Source organism: Chiloscyllium punctatum, chromosome 1 (assembly GCF_047496795.1).
Source record: "Chiloscyllium punctatum isolate Juve2018m chromosome 1, sChiPun1.3, whole genome shotgun sequence".
Classification (NCBI taxonomy): Eukaryota; Metazoa; Chordata; class Chondrichthyes; order Orectolobiformes; family Hemiscylliidae; genus Chiloscyllium; species Chiloscyllium punctatum.
In genome coordinates this window covers 73,852,943-73,875,983 of record NC_092739.1, presented here as the reverse complement: position 1 = coordinate 73,875,983, position 23,041 = coordinate 73,852,943, and the positions used below count along the sequence as shown (strand labels likewise).

Here is a 23,041-nt window from a genome sequence, read left to right as displayed (position 1 = left end):
ATACAATGGACAAAAGCCCTCTTTTACATAATAAAATAGACTGAACTTGTGTTTTTGTTAAGATTCTTCAGCTGTTGGATGGATTGAGTGCACCTCATCAAGAAGCAGTACTTAACTGTTTAAAAGCAAGAAAGGATGAGCTGCAGTCAGCCTTAATTGAGAAAACAAATGCTGTGTCATCTGCTTATCTACAGGACTTTGATTGGCAGCTGAAGGTATAGAGATTCATGTCCTATCGATGTTTTAAAACTAATATTTCCCCACCATCAGTCACCACAATAATGTGTCAGTAGAATTGCATTCATTACAGGAAATCTAAATTTTAACCTGGTGTTTAAATTGCTTCCCTAACCAAAGTGTAAACAATGTTCTCTAACTCTGCATTATCCTACTCGCTCTCTATGACCTTTAGCAGGGTTAGTCACAACATTACTTCCAGCATTACTTCTCTGAAGTTAAAGATTTGAATTTATGTTACATTTTTCTTGATAACAAATTAGTATAGTCAATGTTGCAGTGTTTAAAATGTCTCAAACTTCTTACTCAATCAAACAATATTTGATGACCAAATAATTTGCTTTGCATGTTCTTTGAGGAAGAGCTGTTCATTAGAACACCATGCGTGCCCGCTTGCTCTTCTTGGAATAGTGCTTGAGGGTCTCTTGCGTTCACCTGAGAGGATACTTAAGGCCTGATTGCATCTAAAAGATGGCACCACAAAAAATGCAGCAGTCCATTGTTATGGCACTGAAATGTCATCCTAGATTGTTAACAGATGTCTCTCTTCAGGGATTTGAACTTTCAACTTTGACATGGAGGCAAATATGCTGTCCTTCCCTTTTTTTTGAGCCTTCATTTGTTTGATCATAAGGCAATATTTCACTCCATAGATTGTTCCAATGTCTCTAAGAGTCTATTCTCGGCTCTCTTCTTCCCTTATATGCTGCCTATCCAAATGTATATTACAGTGTACAACTTGTGCAACGCCTCAAAATGTTTAATAGAAAACAAAACTGCTGGACAAATTCTTCATACTCGTCAGTATCTGTGTTGAAAGAAGCAGAATTTGATATCTGTTGTAGTATAGAGGCCCAGTCTAAAGATCTGGGGACGTGTTCAAATCTTACAATGGCAGCAGGTGGAATTTAATCTCAATGAGTAGAATCTGAAATTGAAAGCTGGTCAGAGTAACAGTGGTCTTGAAACCACCAACATTTGTTGTAAAAGCTCGAGTATTTCTAATGACCTTTTAGAGAAGGGAGTCTACTGTCCTGGCCCTGGTCTGATCTAGTTGCCACTCTAGACCCATGGCCACGTGGTTGACTCTAAACTGTCATCTCATTCCCTGACAGGATTCTTTATCTTCAATTTCAAGCAGCCTAAATGGTTTGTAATATGATTTTTTAATAGTAAAATTACTTTTCTACCCAACTTTGGGCTACTTTAATACTCCCGTAAAGCTTATTGCTTTATTATAAAGTAAAACAAATACTAGACATTTTAATTTTTTAAGTTAGTTAAATATAGGTGACTAGTATATCTTTTGTTTAATATTCATAAGGAATTGTGACCTTTAGACAGCTGGAACCTTTTTAAATAGACAATTATACTGAAGTAGTGCAAGTTCTATGCAAACTGTATGAAATGTTTTGAATATTTAAATAGGAATATGCATGTACAGAATATCGGTGATCAATTCTTTTTCTGTATGAGTTAAGATTAATATTTTAAATTCTATCTACTGAATAAAACCAAAGGGAAGATTCAGATCTTTAAATTTTATAGAGTTCTCTTGCTTTTATTAATATAGTTGCCTCTATCAAGTGATAAGATTGCCTTTCTTCAAACGCCACTGCTAAATCTTGACCTTGATGTGAAAGAAAATGGAGTGGTGAAGCCAGTTTCCATTGAAATGGACAAAGAAGAATTACAAACCCTCATTCACTCTCTGGAAGCGGCAAACAAGGTAATTTTTACTTTATTGTATCTATATGCAAGATTTGATATTTCGCTTGGGACACTTCAAAGATTGTGCACAGTGAGAATGGGTGTGATAGAGAGATGGAAGCAGTATCTATTTTATTAATACTATAGTTATCTGTACCAGAAAGGCAGTTGCACTGCACAGATTCTGTGGAGGAGACTCCTTCAGAAATAGAGAACATTTAGATTACTGTGTACAGTTAAAATTCAGGACAAAGTTCTGGGATATTAATCGACAACTAAGTTGGAATCAGGACTCAAGTTCTAGGAAACTATCTAGGAAAGTGGAATAGTCGGTGACTGTACTGGAGGAAACCCATCAGGCTGGGTAAAACTCTGTAAGCATTAACTTCAGCACAGCTGAGAGTGGGAATTAAAAAGTACATATGCTGTTTTTGCTAGAAGCAGTTGAGCAAGATTTAGAATTTTGGGATGATGTGAGAAACTATCCAGGAGTAGGATTGGCTTAGTGAAGTTAGCTGTCAGTAAACATCTGGAATTATCCTTGTGAATGATTACTGAATGCGGCTTTGAAGTCTGAGTGAAGATCCAGGAAGAAGGAAAATCAACCAGGATAAAGTCTGTCTATGATGGAATAGCTGGAGACAGTGAATTTTGAGGCTAAATTGGGAAAAATGGAGAACTTTAATCCTTTTTGAAGCATAATGAGATTTAGTGACCCACAATGTCATATCTGGGGGAATTTGCTAAGAAATCCGTGGAATCCGTCTTGATATCATGAGCAACTTGTGTGCTGTGGGATGGACTGTTTTGCACAAGATAGACCTTGCTTCACATGGACCTGCTCAGTATGTACGACATTGTTTGTTAATTTAGCATTAATTGCTACAAATGGGGCCAAAGTCTACTTCAGCTGCATATTTCAATGATACTCCACTTTAGATGAGACATTATAATCAGCTGACAAGCGGCTGAGTTTAAAAAGGATCTCCTGCAGGTATTCAACAATATGTACCATTATTCCTGGGTCTTGATAAAGATTTATTCCTCAATCTACATAAATTAAAAATTAAGCTATTTTATTTATCCTGGTTGTTTGTTGAAACTTGCTATGCACAAATTAATTTGCATTTCTATACATGATGACTGCACTTTGAACTTAATTCTTCGGTTAAGAAACACTTTAAGATCACCCTAAAGTAACACGTAATGATAAATCAATACACGTTCTGTCTGGTTGAATGCCAGTGTATGGAATTAAGAAAACAGGGATTCATTTTATTTGTGAAGTATTAGTTTTAACAGAAAAGTTTATTTTAATGATGACTTAGCAATTTGATTTTATTATTATCGGGAATAAACAAATTAAATTAACTTTAAGTAGCACCCAACTAAACCGAAAGAACTGTCTTATAAATTAATTAATTTTGTAGGCAGGGGTTAATGCAGTGTTCAATACATGTTAAAATAGGATAAAAAAGTGAAACTTTTTCAATGGCTTCGGTACTTGCACAGACTTTTCCCAGTGGAGGGAGGAGATAGTGAAGCTTAAGTTATCTTGCACACTTTGAAGGGTTATTTTGGGGACCAAACCTTTTGTTGCCCACTCTTTGTAAAGGTTTTTCTTTAATTTCAGTTTAAGATGATTTAAGTACAGTATTATATAGAACATATTTCAAACATCTACACTGAAAATTGAATAAAATCAACATTTTAAAGCTTAAACGGAGACAGGTGTAATAGTTTGTGTTGAATTGATTCCTAATATTCTTGATTTTTGAGTCCATTTGGAAATTATATGAAATAGATCATTTTTTAATATTCAATTAGAGATATACAGTCCTCCAGAATCAGGCTTCAGTTGTAATTTGGCAATTCTTCATTCAAAAGATATAGAAATTAAAATACAGTAATGTTTGATTCTGATGGAGAATTTCCATCAGGAGCCTTTGTTTGCCCTTACAATATGTTACAGACAAGTGAGGAAGGGTTAAGTGGATCCTCTCGTCAACCCCCCTGTTTGACTGCAGTAAAGATTTAAATTCATTTTTATCCTGTAGCTTCCAATCAAAATGTAGTTAACTCTTTCTACTGCAGCAGTAAGAAAACAAAGTTTTTTAAAAGGGGATTTTTTTTCCCTTGGGTCAGAGTGTAATAGAAAGGTAATAAAGATCAGATTTGTGTAGAATCTAAAGTCCTCCCCACTTGCACATGAACACACATGCACCTAGATACAAAGATAATGTTATAATATCGAGTAGAAAACTAAGGTTAAAAAGAAAAATTTAAGTTTAGAATCCTTTAATGTCCTTGAGGCTTGCTTAATGAGGCCTGCAATCATGATGGTAAGTTGATTTTGTGGACTTTCAATAGTAGAGAATATTGCAATTATCTTTTAAGTTTATTAATATTTCTTTCCAGTCTGTTGTCACCAGGCTTTTCTTTGAGAGGTAGATGGTGATTCTGCTTCAGCGTGTTTCAGTCAAAAATCCATCTCTTAGACTTCTCCCAGAAATACCTTGAAGTTACAGCTTGTTTACCTATTCTGTTCACCACGTTCATTTGTCCAGTTTTGATAATTGTGGGCAGTGCCAAATTTAAACAAGGTTTAAAGATTCCCATGGTACAGAGGATTAAGATCTTTTTACACTGGGCGTGAAACATAAACCCTGATTTCTCTCTACAGGTGCTACCAGACCTGCTGAGTTTTTCCATTTAGTTCTGTTTTTGTTTGATTTGCAACATCGACACTTTTGGGTTTTTTTTTACATTGCTGGGGAGGAATTGGGGGTCCATTAACTGGAAAATTGTACAATTGTAAACCTGTTCAAATGGCCTTTTGTGGAATCCATTTTGCTTTCATCAACCTGGCCAACCTGTATGATTCCTGTGACTATTTTAAGTCAGTGATTTTGATTCCTTTTTAAAACAATAGCAGTTCGTGCAAGTCCCAGATATTAAATCAACTGATGGGATTCAAAGACATATAGTCCATATTTTACATCATTGTGACAAGATCACCAACTAGATTCACTAATGCATTTCAGCAAGCAATTCAAAACTCATCTGCCAGTTCTTTGTTATTGTAGACTTTGAAGACAGTGTGACCAAAACAAAACTCATGTTTGTAAACACAAAAATAGCTAGTGCGTTGGTAATCTACTCAAATAGTGAAAATATGAATGGTCCTGAAAGTATGTAACATGTTGGTGTATTCTGAAAATGAGAACTGTTTTGACACTGATTCAATTATAACTTGACCTGAAATTTACAGCTTCTCTCCTGGCAGGTTGTTCTACAAATAAAATAACTGGAGATAATCGGTGGCCTATATTTCTGTAACATTTCCAAATGGAAACTGAGAACTACTTAAAACCTTTGAGTTGATACTGAAGCAAAGAGAGTAATTACATCATCAGGAATTTGTGAATAAATGAAGCTAAGCCTGAAGCACAGTAGAAACTTCAAACTACTTTTATAGTGTTTGATTAACTTCTGACACTCAACAGAGTTAAGGCTGTTGGACTTGCACAGTATTTGCTTTAATGACTAGCACCAGTATTTGAAATGCACAGCAGTGAATTTTTTATTTTGTTTTCTGAGTAATGATCTGCAGCTTCTTTACATATTTATTACTTGACTTGAGAGAGCTTTATCCATGGAATTTTTTTAAATTTCAGTGGATATGATCTCCCTCATGATTGTTGATGTGAATTCTCCAGCTCCATTTTCTGGATAGGAAGAAACAATTGCAATTACTGGTTCATCTGTAATCTTTTAATGCATTGCCTAGTAACTTAATTTAAGTTTGCACAGTTCTGTCAACTATTTGTGAATTGATTATCTTTTGAGAAAAGGATGGATATATCCACAAGAAAATCATTTAGCAGTTCTCTGTATACTTTTTTTGTAAAGTGCTTTTTACCTTCTCAATTACGTTTTTATATCTAATTGTTTCATGGATATTGCCAGATGACTTGTATTCCTTCCCCTGAATATGATGTTGTAATTGTGTGTTATTGTAGTTACAGACTTCAAAGCAACACTAATATCACTGCAGGTAATGCAAATCACCCCAGTCTGAGAAATTGTGGCCTGCTAGTGGGCTTAGACCATTAGCAAGGCTGTTTGAAGAAAGTGGAAATTTATGAAGTCCACGGTACAAAGATATGTTTAAAAACCTACTAATTCAAACCTTCCACCATTCCCCTCGTAGCTTTTTGTTAACTTACTTGCTTGAATGGTTTCACTTTGGTGATATGCCTCTGCTGCAGCAGTTACTGGTTTCCATGTTCATTTTGCCAAAGGATTCTAATGCTCCAACTTATTGAACTGCTATGGTACAAGAATTCCTGTGTTTATTTGTTTAGTTCATGAATTTTTTGCCAAATTTGGACTATGGAAAACATTTATACATGTTTCAGTTATTTCAAGGATGTGTAATTAAAAGAAGTGGGGCCATAAAATTTAAATTGGGGAGCTCGCTAATTTATCTTGTGAGATCAGAATATTTGGAGAATGTTGTTCTATAATGTTCACATTGAAAATTATCTATAATAAAAGCACAGACGTATGAACAAAATTCTAGTGTTTTAAATCAAAATTCATTTCAATGACTCTATCTTTATTTCAAAGATCCCACACACTGATATCTAGTTTCGGTAATGAAATAGGAGTAACAAATGTTTACAGTCAGTTGTCCCCCTCTTTCAAGCTATAGCTATGATTTTATTATGAGTTTGATATCCTTTTTTTCCTTTTTATTCTGTGGGGGCAAAGGGGAAGCCTTTACTGTCTGGTCTGTGCTCATTCTGCTTTTAAGTAGGTTGCCAAGAGGAGCTAAAGACGTTAGTATTTAATTTTTCTTTTTTTTTCTACCTCATATTAGTGCAATTACATTTGGGAACTAAGGTGAAGTTGGTTTTAAATCTGACCCACCATTTTATTGCACTATTTTTCTGAACAGTAGAGGTCTTTTATTTACACACAATTATTACTTAGAAACACTACAGTGTGGAGAGGGGCCATTCTGTTCATCAAGTCTTTACTGATCCACCAAGAAGCATTCCATCTAGGCACAGGTCTGCACAGACCAAACAACTCCACCGCCCTGTGGCCGACCACTTCAACTTGTCCTCCACACTCCCTCAATTGATGCAAATTTTGGGCCTCCTCCACCACTAAATCAAAGCTATCTGCCAACTGAAAGAAGAATGCCTCATCTTCCACCTACGGGTTGAAGTGGTCAGCCACAGGGCGGTGGAGTTGTTTGGTCCGTGCAGACCTGTGTCTAGATGGAATGCTTCTTGGTGGATCAGTACAGACTTGATGAACAGAATGGCTTCCTGATGAAGGGCTTTTATCCAAAACGTCGATTTTCCTGCTCCTCGGAACATGCCTGACTTGCTGTGCTTTTCCAGCATCACTCTAATCTGGACTCTGATCTCCAGCAATTGTAGTCCTCACTTTCACCTACTGTTGCAGGCAGTGCATTCCATGCCTCTACTACTCTCTGGGTAAAGAAGCTATCTCTAACATCTGTCCTATATCTATCACCTCTCAATTTAAAGCTTTGTACAGCTGCAGCATGATATCATGGTTCTGAAATTCAATCCCTCTACCAATAAAAGCTAGCACACCATATGCCTTCTCAGCAACCCGATCAACCTGGGTGGCAACTTGCAAGGATCTATGTACCTGGACACAGAGATCTCTCTGCTCATCTACGCTACCAAGAACTTTACTATTCACCCAGTACTCTGCATTCCTGTTACTCTTTCCAAAGTGAATCACCCCACACTTTTCTGCATTAAACTCCATTTGCCTCTTCTCCGCCCAGCTCTGCAGCTTATGTATGACTCTCTGTAACCTACAACATCCTTCATCACTTTCCACAACTTTACTGACCTTAGTGTCATTTGCAAATTTACTGACCCATCCTTCTATGTCCTCATCTGGTCATTTATAAAAATGACAAACAACAGTGGACCTAAAACAGATCCTTGTGGTACACCACTAGAACCTGAACTCCAGGATAAATATTTTCCATCAACCACCACCCTCTGTCTTCTTTCAGCTAGCCAATCTCTTATCCAAACCACTAAATCACCCTCAATCCCATGCTCTGCATTTTGTGCAATAGCCTACCATAGGGAAACTTATCAAATGCCTTACTGAAATCCATATACACCACATCAACCACTTTACCCTCATCCACCTGTTTGGTCACCTTCTCAAAGAACTCAATAATGTTTGTGAGGCATGACCTACCCTTCACAAAACTGTGTTGACTATCATGAATCAACGTATTCCTTTCTAGATGATTATAAATCCTATCTCTTATAATCCTGTCCACACTTTACCCACAACCAAAGTAAGGCTCACAAGATTTATAATTTCCAGGGTTATCTCTACTCCCCTTTTTGAACAAGGGAACAACATTTGCTATCCTCCAGTCTTCTGGCACTATTCCTGTAGACAATGACAACATAAAGATCCAAGCCAAATGCTTGACAACCTCCAAATGCTTCCAAGAGAATCCTAGGTTAGATCCCATCAGGCCTAGATTTATCTATTTTTAAACTTTCCAGAATTGCTAACACCTCCTTATGCACCTCATCTAGTCTAGTAGCCTGTACCTCAGTATTCTCCTCAATCACATTGTCTTTTTCCAGTGTGAATACTGGTGAAAAGCTTTCATTTAGCACTTCCCCTATTTCCTCTGACTCCATGTACAACTTCCCACTACTATCCTTGATTGGCCCTAATCTTACTCTAGTCATTCTTTTATTTCTGATATATCTATATAAAGCTTTAGGGTTTTCCTTGTTCCTATTTGCCAATGATTTCTCATGTCCCCTCCTGGCTCTTAAGTCTCTGTTTAGCTCTTCCCTCGCTAATAACTCTCAAGCGCCCTAACTGAGTGATCACATCTCATCCTAATATAAGACTTATTTTCCTCTTGACAAGAGGTTCAACCTCCTTAGTAAACCACAGCTCCTGCACTTGACAATTTCCTTCCTGCCTGACTGGTACATAATTATCAAGGACCCGCAATAGCTGGTCCTTGACTAAGCTCCACCTTTCAATGGTGCTCATCCCCTGCAGTTTCTTTCCCTATCCTATGCATCCTAAATTTTGCCTAATTGCATCATATTTGCCTTTCTCCCAGCTATAACTCTTGCCCTCCGGTATATACCTATCCCTTTCCATTGCTAAAGTAAACATAATCAAATTGTGGTCATCATCACCACAATGCTCACCTATCTCCAAATCTAACACCTGGCCGTGTTCATTACCCAGTACTAAATCTAAAGTGGCCTTGCCCCTTGTTGGCCTGTCAGGAAACCATCCTGCACGCATTGGACAAAAACTGGCCCATCTAGAGTACTTGAATTATAGTATTCCCAGTAATATTTGGAAAGTTAAAGTCCCCCTTAACAACTACCCTGTCACTCTCGCTTCTATCGAGGATCATTTTTGCAATCCTATCCTCTGCATCTCTGGAACTATTTGGAAGCCTATAGAAATCTCCCAACAGGGTGACTTCTCTTTTCCTGTTTCTAATCTCAGCCCAAACTACCTCAGTAGATGAGTCCTCAAAGTCCTTTCTGCAACCGTAATACTGTCCTTGATTAACAGTGCCATACCACCCCCGTTTTCTCTAATCTTACTGAAACATCTAAATCCTGGAATCTGCAATAATCATTCCTGTCAATGCTTTATCCATGTCCCTGAAATGGCCACAACATCGAAATCCCAAGTACCAAGCCATGCTGTAAGTTCACCCACCTTATTCCGGATGCTTTTGGCATTGACACATTTCTTGCTTGCCGGTGTCTTCTTGCGATCTTGAAATCTTAGTTCTGATTTCATTACTCTCAGTCTTCCATATACTCGAATTACAATTTCAGTTCCAATCCCCCTGCTGAATTAATTTAAACCCTGCCAAAGAGCATTAGCAATTCCACCTCCCCCCAGCATATTGGTACCCCTATGGTTCTGGTGAAAACCATCCTGTTTGTGGAAGTCCCAGTTACCCCAGAAAGAGCCCCAATTATCCAGGAATTCAAAACCCTCCCTCCTGCACCATTCCTGTAGCCACATGTTCAATTCCTCTCTCTCTCTCTCTCTCTCTCTCTCTCCCTATTCCTCACCTCGCTAGCATGTGGCACGAGGTTTTAGCTTCCACCCTAGCTCCCTGAATTTCTGCCTTAAATCCTCATCTCTCTTCCTACCTATGTTGTTGGTACCTATGTGGACCACAACTTGGGGTTGTTCTCCCTCCCCCTCAAGGATCCCGAAAACACAATCAGACATCACAAACCCTAGCACCTAGGAGACAACACACTAACCATGAGTCTCTCCCGTTCCCACAGAACCTCCTACCTGTCCCCCTAACTATGTAGTCCCCAGTGACTAATGATCTGCTCCTCTTCCCCCTTCCCTTCTGAGCAACAGGGGCAGACTCTATGCCAGAGGCCAGTGCCCCCAGTTGCTTACCCGTGATAAGTTGTTCCCCCAAACAGTATCCAAAACAGTATACTTATTGTTGAGGGCGACAGCCACAGGGATTCCCTGCATTGCCTGCCGGTTTCCTTTCCGTCCCCTGACAGTAACCCATCTACCTTCATCTTTTACCTGAGGTGTGACTATCTCCTTGTAACTCCTCTCAATAACCCCCTCTGCCTCCCGAATGATCCGAAGTTCATCCAGCTCCAGTTCCCTAACATGGTTTTCGAGGAGCTGGAGTTGGATGCACTTCCCACAGATGCAGTCAGCAGGAACACTACTGGTGACCATTGCCTCTCACATACTGCAGGAGCAACATTCAACTGCCCTAACCTCCATTCCCACTGTTCTAAATTCCCAACGAGAGTACTGAAAAACTGAAAACAAATAAAAACTAGTCCACTTACCAAACCGGCACACAGAACCTATTTTTTGATTAGACGGGGAAAATGTCTGGGAGACACTACCCAGGTAACGTTTCTGGTAAAGCAACCACCCAAATATAAGGCCTCACTTATCCAGCAGTCCCGTGTCCACTCCTGCACAGTGTGCGCTCCACCTATACACAAGGTAAGCTTTTATATCTTTTAAAAATTTACCTTCCCACCTGGCCTCTGATCCTCGCTGTCATTCCTCCCACTCCAACTGCCGCCGATAATATGAAGTCCTATTTCAGGCTTTTCTACAGGTTAACATGTAGGTTAAATGACAAGGCAAAGGCAATGTTAGCATTCATTTCAAGAGGGCCAAAATACAAAAGCAGGGATATAGTGCTCAGGCTATATAAGGTTCTGATTAGACCGCATTTGGAATATTTTGAGCAGTTTCAGGCTCGGTGTCAAAGGAAGGATGTGCTGGCGTTGGACGGACTGCAGAGGAAGTTCGTAAGAATGATCATGGGGGTAAAGAGTTTATCATATGCAGAGCAGTTGGGAACTCTGGGGCTGCACTTGATGGAGTTTAGAAGGATGAGATGGGCGACCTGATTGAAATTTACAGAATATTGAGAGGCCTGGAAAGAGTGGAGGTGAAGACAATGTTTTCACTAGTAGGACCTGAGGGCACAGCCTCAGAGTGAAGGGATGACCCTTTAGAATTGAGAAGAGGAAGAATTTCTTTAGCCAGAGGATGTTGAATCTGTGGGACCCACTGCTCCAACGGGGTGTGGAGGCCAAGTCATTGAATGTATTCAAGACAGAGATAGATTAGGCTCTTTTCTCACAAGAGGATCGCAGGTCACAGGGAGAAAGCTGGAGAATGGGATTGAGAAACATATCCATCAAGATCCATCATGATGGAGCAGATTTGATGGTCCAAACGTTCAAATTCTGCTCCTATATCTTTTAATCTTGTGGAAGCAGTAGGTTTCTGTAGTTGCTCTGTTCAGATGGTCCTTTACTTTGATAGGGATAACTATCCTCGTAAGTCAGAATTGCCAAGAAAGAAATGGGTAAGTGAAATGATCGCTATTGGTGGCACATAAATCATTTAGATTCATAAGCAATAGGAACAGCATTAGGTCATAAGATGCCTCAAGCGTACTCAACTATTCAACTGGTTTTGGGTTGATTTACGTTAAACCCACTTTCAGATCTTATTTCCATATCTGCTTAGTATTTGTTTTCGTGTCCAAAAATCCTTCATCCACAATCTTGAATGTACTCAATGATGAAGAGCACATAGCTCTTTGAAATGTAAAGTTTATAAGATTCGTAACCCTCTGAATGCTGTCAGTTCTCTACATAATCCTGAGTGGTCAATCTCTTAGTATGGGGCTAGGATGGGGGTGGGGGGGGGGGGGGGGGGCAAGGGGGCTGAGAGATAAATGGGAGGGGTTTGGGCTGGGGGGAAGGTAGCTTGGAAGGCGATACGTAGATGAAGATGGGGGTGAAGGTTATATATTGGAGTGGAGGGTGGAGCGGATAGGTGGGAAGGAAGATGGACAGGTAGGACAGTTCAAGAGAATGGTGCCGAGTTGGAGGGTTGGATTTGGAATAAGGTGGGGGGAAGAGAAATGAGGAAACTGGTGAAATTGACATTGATGCCATGTCGGTGGAGGGTCCCAAGGCAGAAGATGAGGCATTCCTCCTCCAGACGTCAGGTGGCTAGAATTTGGTGGTGGAGGAGGCCGACATCACTCACGATACCATGACCACACCCACTCCAGAGACAGTTTCCGCCCCCAATCCCACCTCCAGCCCTACACCAGGACCTAGTGCCCAGCCTTGCCATGTTTTTATCATCTCTCCAGACCTCCCCTCAGTGAGGATGAATGATCAGTCCTCAGTAAAGACCTCACCTTCACCCCACTATGTTCCCAGATGCACAAATTCAATGCACGTTGCTGCATTGAATTTTTCTTCTGCCGCCTCCACCTCTGTGCTTACTGTTTCCAACAGGACTTCCACACACCCCCTAAGGACCTCTTCAGCTACCTCCAACACACTCCATCCACTTGGACACGAGTGCAGGCCTAATACCCACCCTTGAACTCTTCATGTCCAATTGCCGCTATAACATTGACCACCTCAACCTGTCCACCCCTTTCACCCACTCCAATCGCTCACCTTTGCAACACACAGCCCTCTACTCCCTCCGCTCCAACCTCAACCTCATCATCAAACCAGTGGAGAAGGAGGGACTCAATGGTAGTTCGACGCACTAAACTGTACACCATTGAAGCCAAGCGGCAACTCATGGACACCTCCTCCTACTGCCCTCTCAACCATGACCTCACCTCCCATCACCAAATTATCATTTTCCAGACTATCCACAACCTTATCACCCCAGGGGATCTCCCATCCACAGTCTCTAACCTCATAGTCCCGGAACCCCACACCATCCAGTTGTCTTCCCCAAACTTCACAAACCTGACTGCCCCAGTTGACCCATCATCTATGCCTGCTCCTGCTCCACCGAACGTATCTTTGCATACCTTGACACAGTCCTCACCTTTGGGTCAGGAACTCCGCACGTACATTTTGGACAGCATCTATGCCCTTCAACTCCTCCATGACTTTTGGTTGTCTGGCCCCGAACGCATCATCTTCACCATGGACATCCAGACCCTATACATGTCCATCTACCTTGACAAAGGCCCCCAAGCCCTCCATTTCTTACCTTCCTACTGACCAGCCAGCACCCCTCCACTAACACACTCAATCAATTGGCTGAACTGGTCCTCACCCTGAACAACTTCTCCTTTGATTCCTCCCACTTCCTCCAGACCAAAGGGGTAGTCATGGGCACCCGCATGAACCCCAGCTATGCCTGTCTCTTCATCGGGTACATGAAACAGTCTATCTTCCACAGTTACACCGACACCATTCCCAAACTTTTCCTCCACTACATCGATGACTGTATCAGCACCACTGTTTGCTCCCATGAAGTGGCTAAACAGTTTATGAAAACCTTCCACCCTGACCTCAAATTTTCCTGGACGATCTCAGGCACCTCCCTCCCCTTCCTGGATCTCTCCATCTCCATTTCCAGTGACTGACTCAACACAAAAACTACTTCAAATCCACCGACTCCCAAAGCTACCTGGATTATACCTCCCCCTCCCCGTCTCTCCCCTCACACAAGCACTATCTCTTACTCCCAATTCCTCCATCTCTGCTGCATCTGCTCCCAGAAGGAGCAATTCCATGCCAGAACATCATCCTACTTCAGGGAGCACAATTTCCCTCCCCCGTGGTCAACAATGCCCTCCAGCACATCTCCTCTACTTCCTGCACCTCCACCTTTGAACCCCACTCCTCCCAACGCAACAAGAACAGAACCCATCCCCCCCAGTCCTCACCTTCCACCCACCCAACTCTGGATACAACGCATCATCCACCACCATTTCTGCCATGTACAAACAGACCCCACCACCAGTAATATATTTCCCTACCCACCTCTATCAGCATTCCACAGAGACTAGTCCCCCTATGACTCCCTCGTTAGTACCACCTCCACAAGAGGTGTAAAACCTGTGCCTAAACCTCCCCCCCTCACTTCCATCTGAGGCCCTAAATGATCCTTCCACATCTGGCAGAGATTTTCCTGCACATTCAAACACCTCTTCTACTGTGTCCATTGCCCCCGATGCGGCCCCTTCTACATTGGGGAGACAGGATGCCAACTTGTGGAATGGTTCAGGGAACATCTCCGGGACACATGCACACAACAACCACACCGCCCTGTGGCTGGCCACTTCAACTCCCCCTCCCACTCCACCAAAGACATGCAAGTCCTGGGCCTCCTCCATCACCAAAGCCAAGCCACCCAATGCCTGGAGGAGGAACGCCTCATCTTCCACTTTGGGAACCTCCAACCACACAGCATCAATGTCAATTTCACCACCTTCCTCACCTCCCCTCCCCCATCCTTATCCTAGATCCATCCCTTCAACTCAGCGCTGTGGTCTTGAACTGTCCTACCTGTCCATTTTCCTTCCCACCTATCTGCTCCACCCCCCGCTCCTTCCCACCTATCCACCACTCCCCACCTTCATCTACCTATTGCATTCCCAGCTACCTCACCCCTAGCCCCACCCCATCTCTTTTATCACCCAGCCCCCTTGGGCACCTCCCCCAACATTCCTGATGAAGAGCTTACGTCCAAAGTGTTAATTCTCCTGCTCCTTGGATGCTGCCTGACCAGCTATGCTTTTCCAGCACCGCACTCTTTGACTCTAAACTCCAGCATCTGCAGTCCTTACTTTCTCCATATCCTCTGGAGTTTCAAAAAGTCAGAGGTGATATGACTGAAATGTATAAGATCCTGACAGGACTTGACTGTATGGATGCTGATAGAATGTTTCCCCTTGTGGGAGAATCAGTGTCAGTTTGATGGGCAAAAACACAGGCTGCACTTCTACTTGAAATACAGTGAGGAGAAAAGGCATTAATCATTTTATTTCCACTTTATTTCCAATCATATCATTGGCCATGTGAAATGCATGTAGACCGAAAGAACATAAGAGACATTCAAGGGAACTGTGGGGCACTGAACTGAGGCCCTCTACACTGGGGCCCTCTGTTTGGGCCGAACAGTGGCTCAGTGGTTAGCACTGCTGCCTCACAGTGCCAGGGACCCAGGTTCAATTCCCACCTTGGGCAACTGTCTGTGTGGATATTGCACATTCTCCTCATGTTTGCGTGGGTTTCCTCCGGGTGCTCTGGTTTCCTCCCACAATCTAAAGATGTGCAGGTTAGGTGAATTGGCCATGCTAAATTGACCGTAGTGTTAGGCGCATTACTGAAGGGTAAATATAGGGTAGAGGAATGGGACTGGGTGGATTACTCTTCGGAGGATCCATGTGGACTTGTTGGGCCGAAGGGCTTATTTCCACACTGTAGGAATCTAACCTAATCTACACCCGCACTGAGGGTGTAATGATAGACGTCACAGCATACATTGGGAATTGCCATGGTTGATTTGAGGCTGAGATGGGAATAGTTCAGAGTGCATGGAACAATTCTAAGAGACTGTTCTGTGTTGTTCACTCAGCTGGAACAGCACCTCGATCAAATAGGTGACCATCCCAAAGAACCTTGAGAAGTTGATACATGGCCCTCATTGATGGGGTGCTGCATGTTTCAGTATGTGGAGGAGTGTGTGCAACAGCAGGTTTGCCAGAACTGACCCTTTTCTGAGCCAAGATGTCATTCTGTTCCTTACGTTCCCAACATCAGCTCCTGCAGGTGCTATGGATGCAACCGGGGAGGGATGTTGCTCACAGTGACTGCCTTGCTAAGAAGGTGAAGGCCGATGGAAGAAGAGCACCCCCCACCCCTCCAACCCACCTCCGCCGCTGGGAGAAGCAACACCCAACTCACAGAACCCTGACAGTGTGGGAGCAGGTTGATTAGCCCATAGAGTCCTCACCAACCCTCCGAAGAGCCTCCCACCCAGATCCAACCCTCTACCCTATTCCTGTGTCCCTGCATTTCCTATGGCTAACCCACTTGGCCTGCACATCCCAGGAAGTTATGGGCAATTTGGCATGGCCAATCCACCTAAACCTGTACGTTTTTGGATGGCGGGAGGAAAACCACTCAGACATGGGAGAATGTGCAAACTCCACAGTGACAGTTACCAGAGGGTGGAAATGATTTGTGAGGCACAGTGCTAACTGTTGGAAAAGAATATACAAAAGAGTCCCCATAATAAGCACAGGGAGTGATTACAGCTGAAGGACACCTCGGGGTGTATCAGGGCCACAGGAGAGCAGAGTCCTTCACTGCTGGATCCATAACCATGAGATGAAGAGGCACAGTGTCAAAGAAGACTTCATATGTCCATGGACACTGTGACAGAATGGTACAAGCTGCTGGATTGGTGCCTGAGACCCACAGAAGAGATATGAGAGTGTGGGGGTATTCTATCCAATGGTTGTGCAGGTGGCATGGACTAAAGATTGGCTAGCTAACAGGAAACAGAACCAGGCCTAAATGGGTTAATACCTGGTTGGCACATATTGCATGATGCGCCACAGTGATCAGGGCTTTGACTTTTAACAATGTATAATCGTGGCTTTGATGAAGGGACCAAAGGGATTTTGTTAAATTTGCTGGGGGTGCATAAATAAGTTGGAAACTTGTGAAGTGGACCTGAGTATTAAAACATAGGATAAGTGACTGGGCGAAAATTTGCTAATTATGGACAAGGTGATATTGCTGATTTTAGCTGGAAGAATAAAACCGAAGCAATAAAATAAATGGTGACAGATTGCAGAAATCTGAGATGCAGAGAGGTTAGTGTGACCTCCTGCATAAATCTCAAATGGTTATTATGGAGGTGCAGGACGTAATTAGGTAAGCTAATACAGTATTATAATTTATTCCAAAAAAATTGAATACAAAAGTAGGAAGGTATGTTTCAATTGTATAGGGCATTGGTAAGACTACATCTGGAGTACTGTGAACAATATTTAATGAAGGATGTAAATGGATTAAAAGCAGTGAGAATCTTGATAGACTGTAGGTCAGTTAGTTTAGTTGATTGGATGGCTGGTTTGTGATGCAGAGAGTCACTGATAGTGTTCCCACTCTGGCTACAGTCACCTTGAAGTCCCTGCCTTCTCAACCACATATCTTGCGAGAGGCATACTGGCATTCCAATTTGACCTGCCACCAGTTGAGTCACTCTCTAATGGATGAATTATCCTTTAGGACTATTGTTATTTTAGATGGAATGGCCAGCTGTCCTACAAGAAAAGATTGGACAGGCCAGACTTGCTGCCTGCTGAAGTTTAGAAGAGTAAGTGGCAACTGAATTGAAGAGTGTATGTTCGAGACAGAATGGATGTGGAAAGGATGCTTTTTATTGTGAGAGAATCTAGAAGTAGGGGTCACTATTTAAAAATAAGGGGCTACCCTTTATGACAGAGACAAGGAGTTTATTTTTCCTCTGAGCCTTTTAAGTCTGTGGTAGCTGACTTGCGTCTTTGAATATTTTTAAAGCAGACATAGATAGATTTTTGCTTAGCAAGGGGACAAAAGGTCGCTGAGGTTCAGTGAGAATCGAAGTAGAATCAGATCGGTCATGATTTTACTGAATGGGGAGCAAACTGGAGGGACTACATGGCCTAAAGCTGCTCCTGTTTTGCATGTTTCTGTGCAGTGAATGGGGTAGTAACTGTATAGTTAGACTGTTCCAGCCCTGTACATATGCAGTGGAAAAATATTACCTGTGTTCTTACCAGTATATTGAAGTTGGGTTTAGGATTTTTATGTGTAGAGGTGTCTGCCAGTCATTTTGGAAACAATATCTTGCTGTTAACTTATCCCTTTTATCTTGTGCTATTTTAAATGCAATGTTATAGGATCTTAACGGGGACCTGAACGGCAGGGACTATCGCAAGAAATCTGGGCGAAACATGTGAGATATCCAGTGGGAACTTTCTCGGTCTCAGAAATAACAACTTGTCACATTTCCAACTAAGTTCCGATGTCAGTACAAGGCATTTGCTAATGAGCTGCGGAAGTCCTAATAACAGGGAGAATCACTTCATATCACTCTCATTAACACCATATCTCACCTCAATAATATGCATCTTCCAAATCGACCACGTGCCAGAAAGCAACTAGATGGCATGAATTCCCAAGATGAAAGTCTTCAGTGAGTATCTGATGACTTTCTCACTTGGAGATCAGCACAAACATCTGAGGACACCTTCCTGTGCAGCAGCTGCATGAACACCTTTGCCAATAGGTGCTGACATCCAATCCACCCTAGCCTCTCTGAACTATCATGGCACATCTCCAATCCACGTATTGTTCCCTTCTACACCGTAATGGTGCTTTTCAGGCACACTGCTATTTATCATTGCAATGCTTCTGCTAGGAGGCTTGGATTAGATCAGGCTGCTCACCTGGTCTCTTAGCTCTTGCCCACTGAGTGCCTACTTGGATGCTCACAGTGTCCCTGCCTTGCCTTGCCTTTTTGCAGTTTGCCCTGGCAGCCAGAACTTAAAGACTCACTGTATTTCTAACTTGATATCTTTTAGGGCAGACACAAAGCCAGACAGCTTGTCAAGGTTGGCAGTGGTCATTGATTAAGGGGGTTGGCATCTCATACCTGCACCGTGCCAGAAACGTAAGCGGTAGATACACTTCCATGTGTGTTCAACCCTATTGCGATGTCTTAGAGTCCAAGGAGGGTAGGCAGTGAAGTCCAAGAGGGCACCCAACTGCCAGGAGCCCTGGCACAGTAAGTCAAGTGCACTCACGGTCCACTCAGAGCTGTCACACTCAGGCATTCCATAATTCTGCTGTCTAAGCATCAGCAAAGGTCAGCCCTGTGGGTCAAGTGCAACCAATCTGGGAGGGGGGCAAGTTTTCAGTTGTGGATGGGAAGCAGATGATGATAATTATGCTGATTGAAGTCAGATTACTGGGTCGGAGAGTGGATTCCAGATGTGAAGCGGGCAGCTCAGTACGTGAGGAGTAGGTACATTGGAGCATCAGAGGGAAAGCGGTCATGTGGGCAGAGGGCATTGATAGTGAGCAGCAGACATAGTGCACTCTCACACCTCGTATAACTATCTGATATGTCTGTCACGAGGGTGGAAGGAGGGTGAAGTAGGTGGATGCTGCCTGATTTAGACAGCTTGGGAAGGGACTTAGGAAGGTGTGTACAGGATTGAGGGGGAGGGCTACAAGAAATATGTCTTTATGCTGGATGTTTCAACACTAAGACTGAAGGCCACAGCCACAGAATGAAGGGATTTAGGATTAAGACGAGGAGGAATTTCTTCGCCCAGAAGGTGGTGAATCTGTGAATGTGTGAAACTCAAATTCTGCAGAAGACTGTGGAGGCCACATCATTGAGTGTAATTATATCAGAGATAAATAGTTTTTTTTTAAAATAAGGGTTTAGATGGGTTATGAGGAGAAGGCAGGAGAATGGATTGAGAAACATATCAGCCATGATCGAATGGTAGAGCAGACTCAATGGGCTGAATGGCCTAATTCTTCTCCTATATCTTATGATTTTATGATCTATATGGAGAGGCAGAGTCTGAAAATTACTATCCAAGGTGCACTGCTATTGTTGTCAATCATTCTGTAAATTACAAATGTGGACTGAAGCTAAAAATGGCTGCAAATACATCTGGAGTGGGTGAAATAAGTGCTTCATTCTTTGTGGTAAAGGCTTAGATTTTGAGCAAACTGAAACCCTTCAAAGGGCAACATCATTACACATACATTCAGATACCACAGCTGAAAGAAACATGCAAGCTATACCTTCCTTGTGACCCTTTGACATTCACCTACATTGTGCAAAGCCTTGACCCAAGCACCCTTGGCCATATCATGGGAGATTATGAATTAACCCTATACTGCCTGGGCTGCAATGGCAATGCTTGACTGCCTTGAAAGTTGGAGCATTGTTGTCAAGGCAGCAGTCACCTGCCATTTACCCTTTGCCAGCTGGTGGTTTAGGAACTTGTATTTCACACCCTCAACCTTCAGACAACATTTAGGCATAAGGATAAGTGGGTTCATTGTCAGAATGTTGTAGTACTACCTACACAGACACCTTTGTACACAGCTCACTGTGAAAAGTGAACTTTTGATTGCAAAACCTATTTACAATGATGCCACTAATATACCCTCAGAAGATCTTCTTTTTCTCTTGGTTACCATATCTCCTGGAGTCCATAGGTCTAAGTTATGGATGTTAATCAGCAAGCCTGAGACCTTATAGGTCTGAGCAAGCCACCAGTACCTTCTGGAAATGAGTGAAAGTATCTGGAAATGGATGATCAAGGAATAGCAAGTCCTGAAAACCCAAAAGGACTACCTTAGCAAACCCAGTCAACAGGAACCATTGAACTGCCTTCCTAGTCTTTGCCTCCATCCATCACATCCATGTGTTTTTTTCTGTCTGTATGTATGAATAGGGGCTCTAAAAGATCAAGGAGGTCATCTTTGTGTTGAACCCCAGGATATGAGAGAGATGCTAAATGAATATTTCACATAAAATTTTATCGTGGAGAAAGAAATGGAGTCTAAAGAATGCAGAGACATAAACTTTGATGTTTTAAAACAGTTCACATTACAGAAGAAGTTCAGGAGGTCTTAGAGAATATAAAGATGGATAAATCTCCAGGACCTAATCTAATGTATTCCAAAACATTGTGGGAAGTAAGGAGGGTAATTATGGGACCCCTTGCAGAAATATTTCCATCATCTATAACTATGGGTGAAGTCTGGATTAGTGGTGCTGGAAGAGCACAGCAGTTCAGGCAGCATCCAATGAGCAGCGAAATCGACGTTTCAGGCAAAAGCCCTTCATCAGGAATAAAGGCAGTGAGCCTGAAGCATGGAGAGATAAGCTAGAGGAGGGTGGGCGTGGGGAGAGAGTAGCATAGAGTACAATGGTTGAGTGGGGGAGGAGATGAGGGTGATAGGTCAAGGAGGAGAGGGTGGAGTGGATAGGTGGAAAAGGAGATAGGCAGGTTCGACAAGTCCGGACAAGTCAAGGAGACAGTGCTGAGCTGAAAGTTTGAAACTAGGATGAGGTGGGGGAAGGGGAAATGAGGAAGCTGTTGAAGTCCACATTGATGCCCTGGGGTTGAAGTGTTCCGAGGCGGAAGATGAGGCGTTCTTCCTCCAGGCGTCTGGTGGTGAGGGAGCAGCGGTGAAGGAGGCCCAGGACCTCCATGTCCTCGGCAGAGTGGGAGGGGGAGTTGAAATGTTGGGCCACAGGGCGGTGTGGTTGATTGGTGCGGGTGTCTCGGAGATGTTCCCTAAAGTGCTCTGCTAGGAGGCGCCCAGTCTCCCCAATGTAGAGGAGACCACATCGGGAGCAACGGATACAATAAATGATATTAGTGGATGTGCAGGTAAAACTTTGATGGATGTGGAAGGCTCCTTTAGGGCCTTGGATAGAAGTGAGGGAGGAGGTGTGGGCACAGGTTTTACAGTTCCTGCGGTGGCAGGGGAAAGTGCCAGAGTGGGAGGGTGGGTCGTAGGGGGGTGTGGACCTGACCAGGTAGTCGCGGAGGGAACGGTCTTTGCGGAAGGCGGAAAGGGGTGGGGAGAGAAATATATCCCTGGTGGTGGGGTCTTTTTGGAGGTGGCGGAAATGTCGGCGGATGATTTGGTTTATGCGAAGGTTTGTAGGGTGGAAGGTGAGCACCAGGGGTGTTCTTATGCGAAGGTTTGTAGGGTGGAAGGTGTATGCGAAGGTTTGTAGGGTGGAAGGTGATTTGCTTTCCAGCATCTGCAGTCATTGTTTTTACCTCTATGGGTGAAGAGCCTGATGACTGGGGGGGTGGGTGTGTGGCTAACATTGTTTAAGAAAGGTTGTAAGGAGAAACCGGGGAATTATAGACCTGTGAGTCTGACTTTGGTTGTGGGTAGGTTGTTGGAGGTGATTAAAGAAGATAGGATTTATGAACAGTTACAGAGGTAAAAATTAGGGATAGTTAGTTTGGTTTTGTGTGAGGAAAATCGTGTCGCACAAACTTAATTGAGTTTTTTTGAGGAAGTTACCAAAAAGATTGATAATGGCAGAGCAGTAGACACTGTTTATTTGCATTTAAGTAAAGCGTTTGACAAGGTACTGCATGGTAGACTAATTAGCAAAGTTAGGTCATATGGGATTCAGGGTGAGCTCACCAATTGGATACAGAATTGGCTTAATGGCAGGTCACAGAGAGTAATGGTGGAATATTGCTTTTCAAACTGGGGGTCTGTCACGAGCGGTGTTCCACAGGGATCGATTCTGGGTCCTCTTTTGTTTGTCAGTTATATGAATGATTTGGATGAGTTTGCGGATGGCACCAAAATCGGTGGTATTATAGACAAGGACGAAGGTTTTCTAAGATTACAAAGGAATCTTCATCAAATGGGTCAATTAGCTGAACAATGGCAGATGGAGTTCAATCTGGATAAATGCGAGGTATTGCATTTTGGTACAAGAAGTAAGGGTAGAGCTTATACATTTAATGGTAGGGCCTTGGGTAGTGTTGTAGGGACCTCAGGATACAGGGACATAATTCTTTGAAGTTTGCATCACATATAGACTGGATGGTTAGAAAGGTGTATAGCATGCTTGCCTTCATTGCTCAGTCCTTTCAGTATAG

At 42.7% G+C, this 23,041-nt stretch overlaps 1 protein-coding gene across 3 annotated transcripts in view; it reads left to right on the top strand.

The window, feature by feature from the left end:
- commd8 (COMM domain containing 8) overlaps nt 1-23,041 on the top strand; it is a 137,942-nt gene that overhangs the window by 6,456 nt on the left and 108,445 nt on the right. The window contains exons 3-5 of one of the 3 annotated variants that reach the window (XM_072568729.1): nt 63-215; nt 1,811-1,966; nt 5,234-6,526. In XM_072568729.1, the coding sequence (XP_072424830.1) occupies nt 63-215; nt 1,811-1,966; nt 5,234-5,254 (330 nt within the window). In that variant the 3' untranslated portion in view covers nt 5,255-6,526. Of the gene's footprint in view, nt 1-62; nt 216-1,810; nt 1,967-5,218; nt 6,527-23,041 lie in introns of those variants that run through there. The other 2 variants (XM_072568720.1, XM_072568711.1) reach the window with 2 other exon arrangements.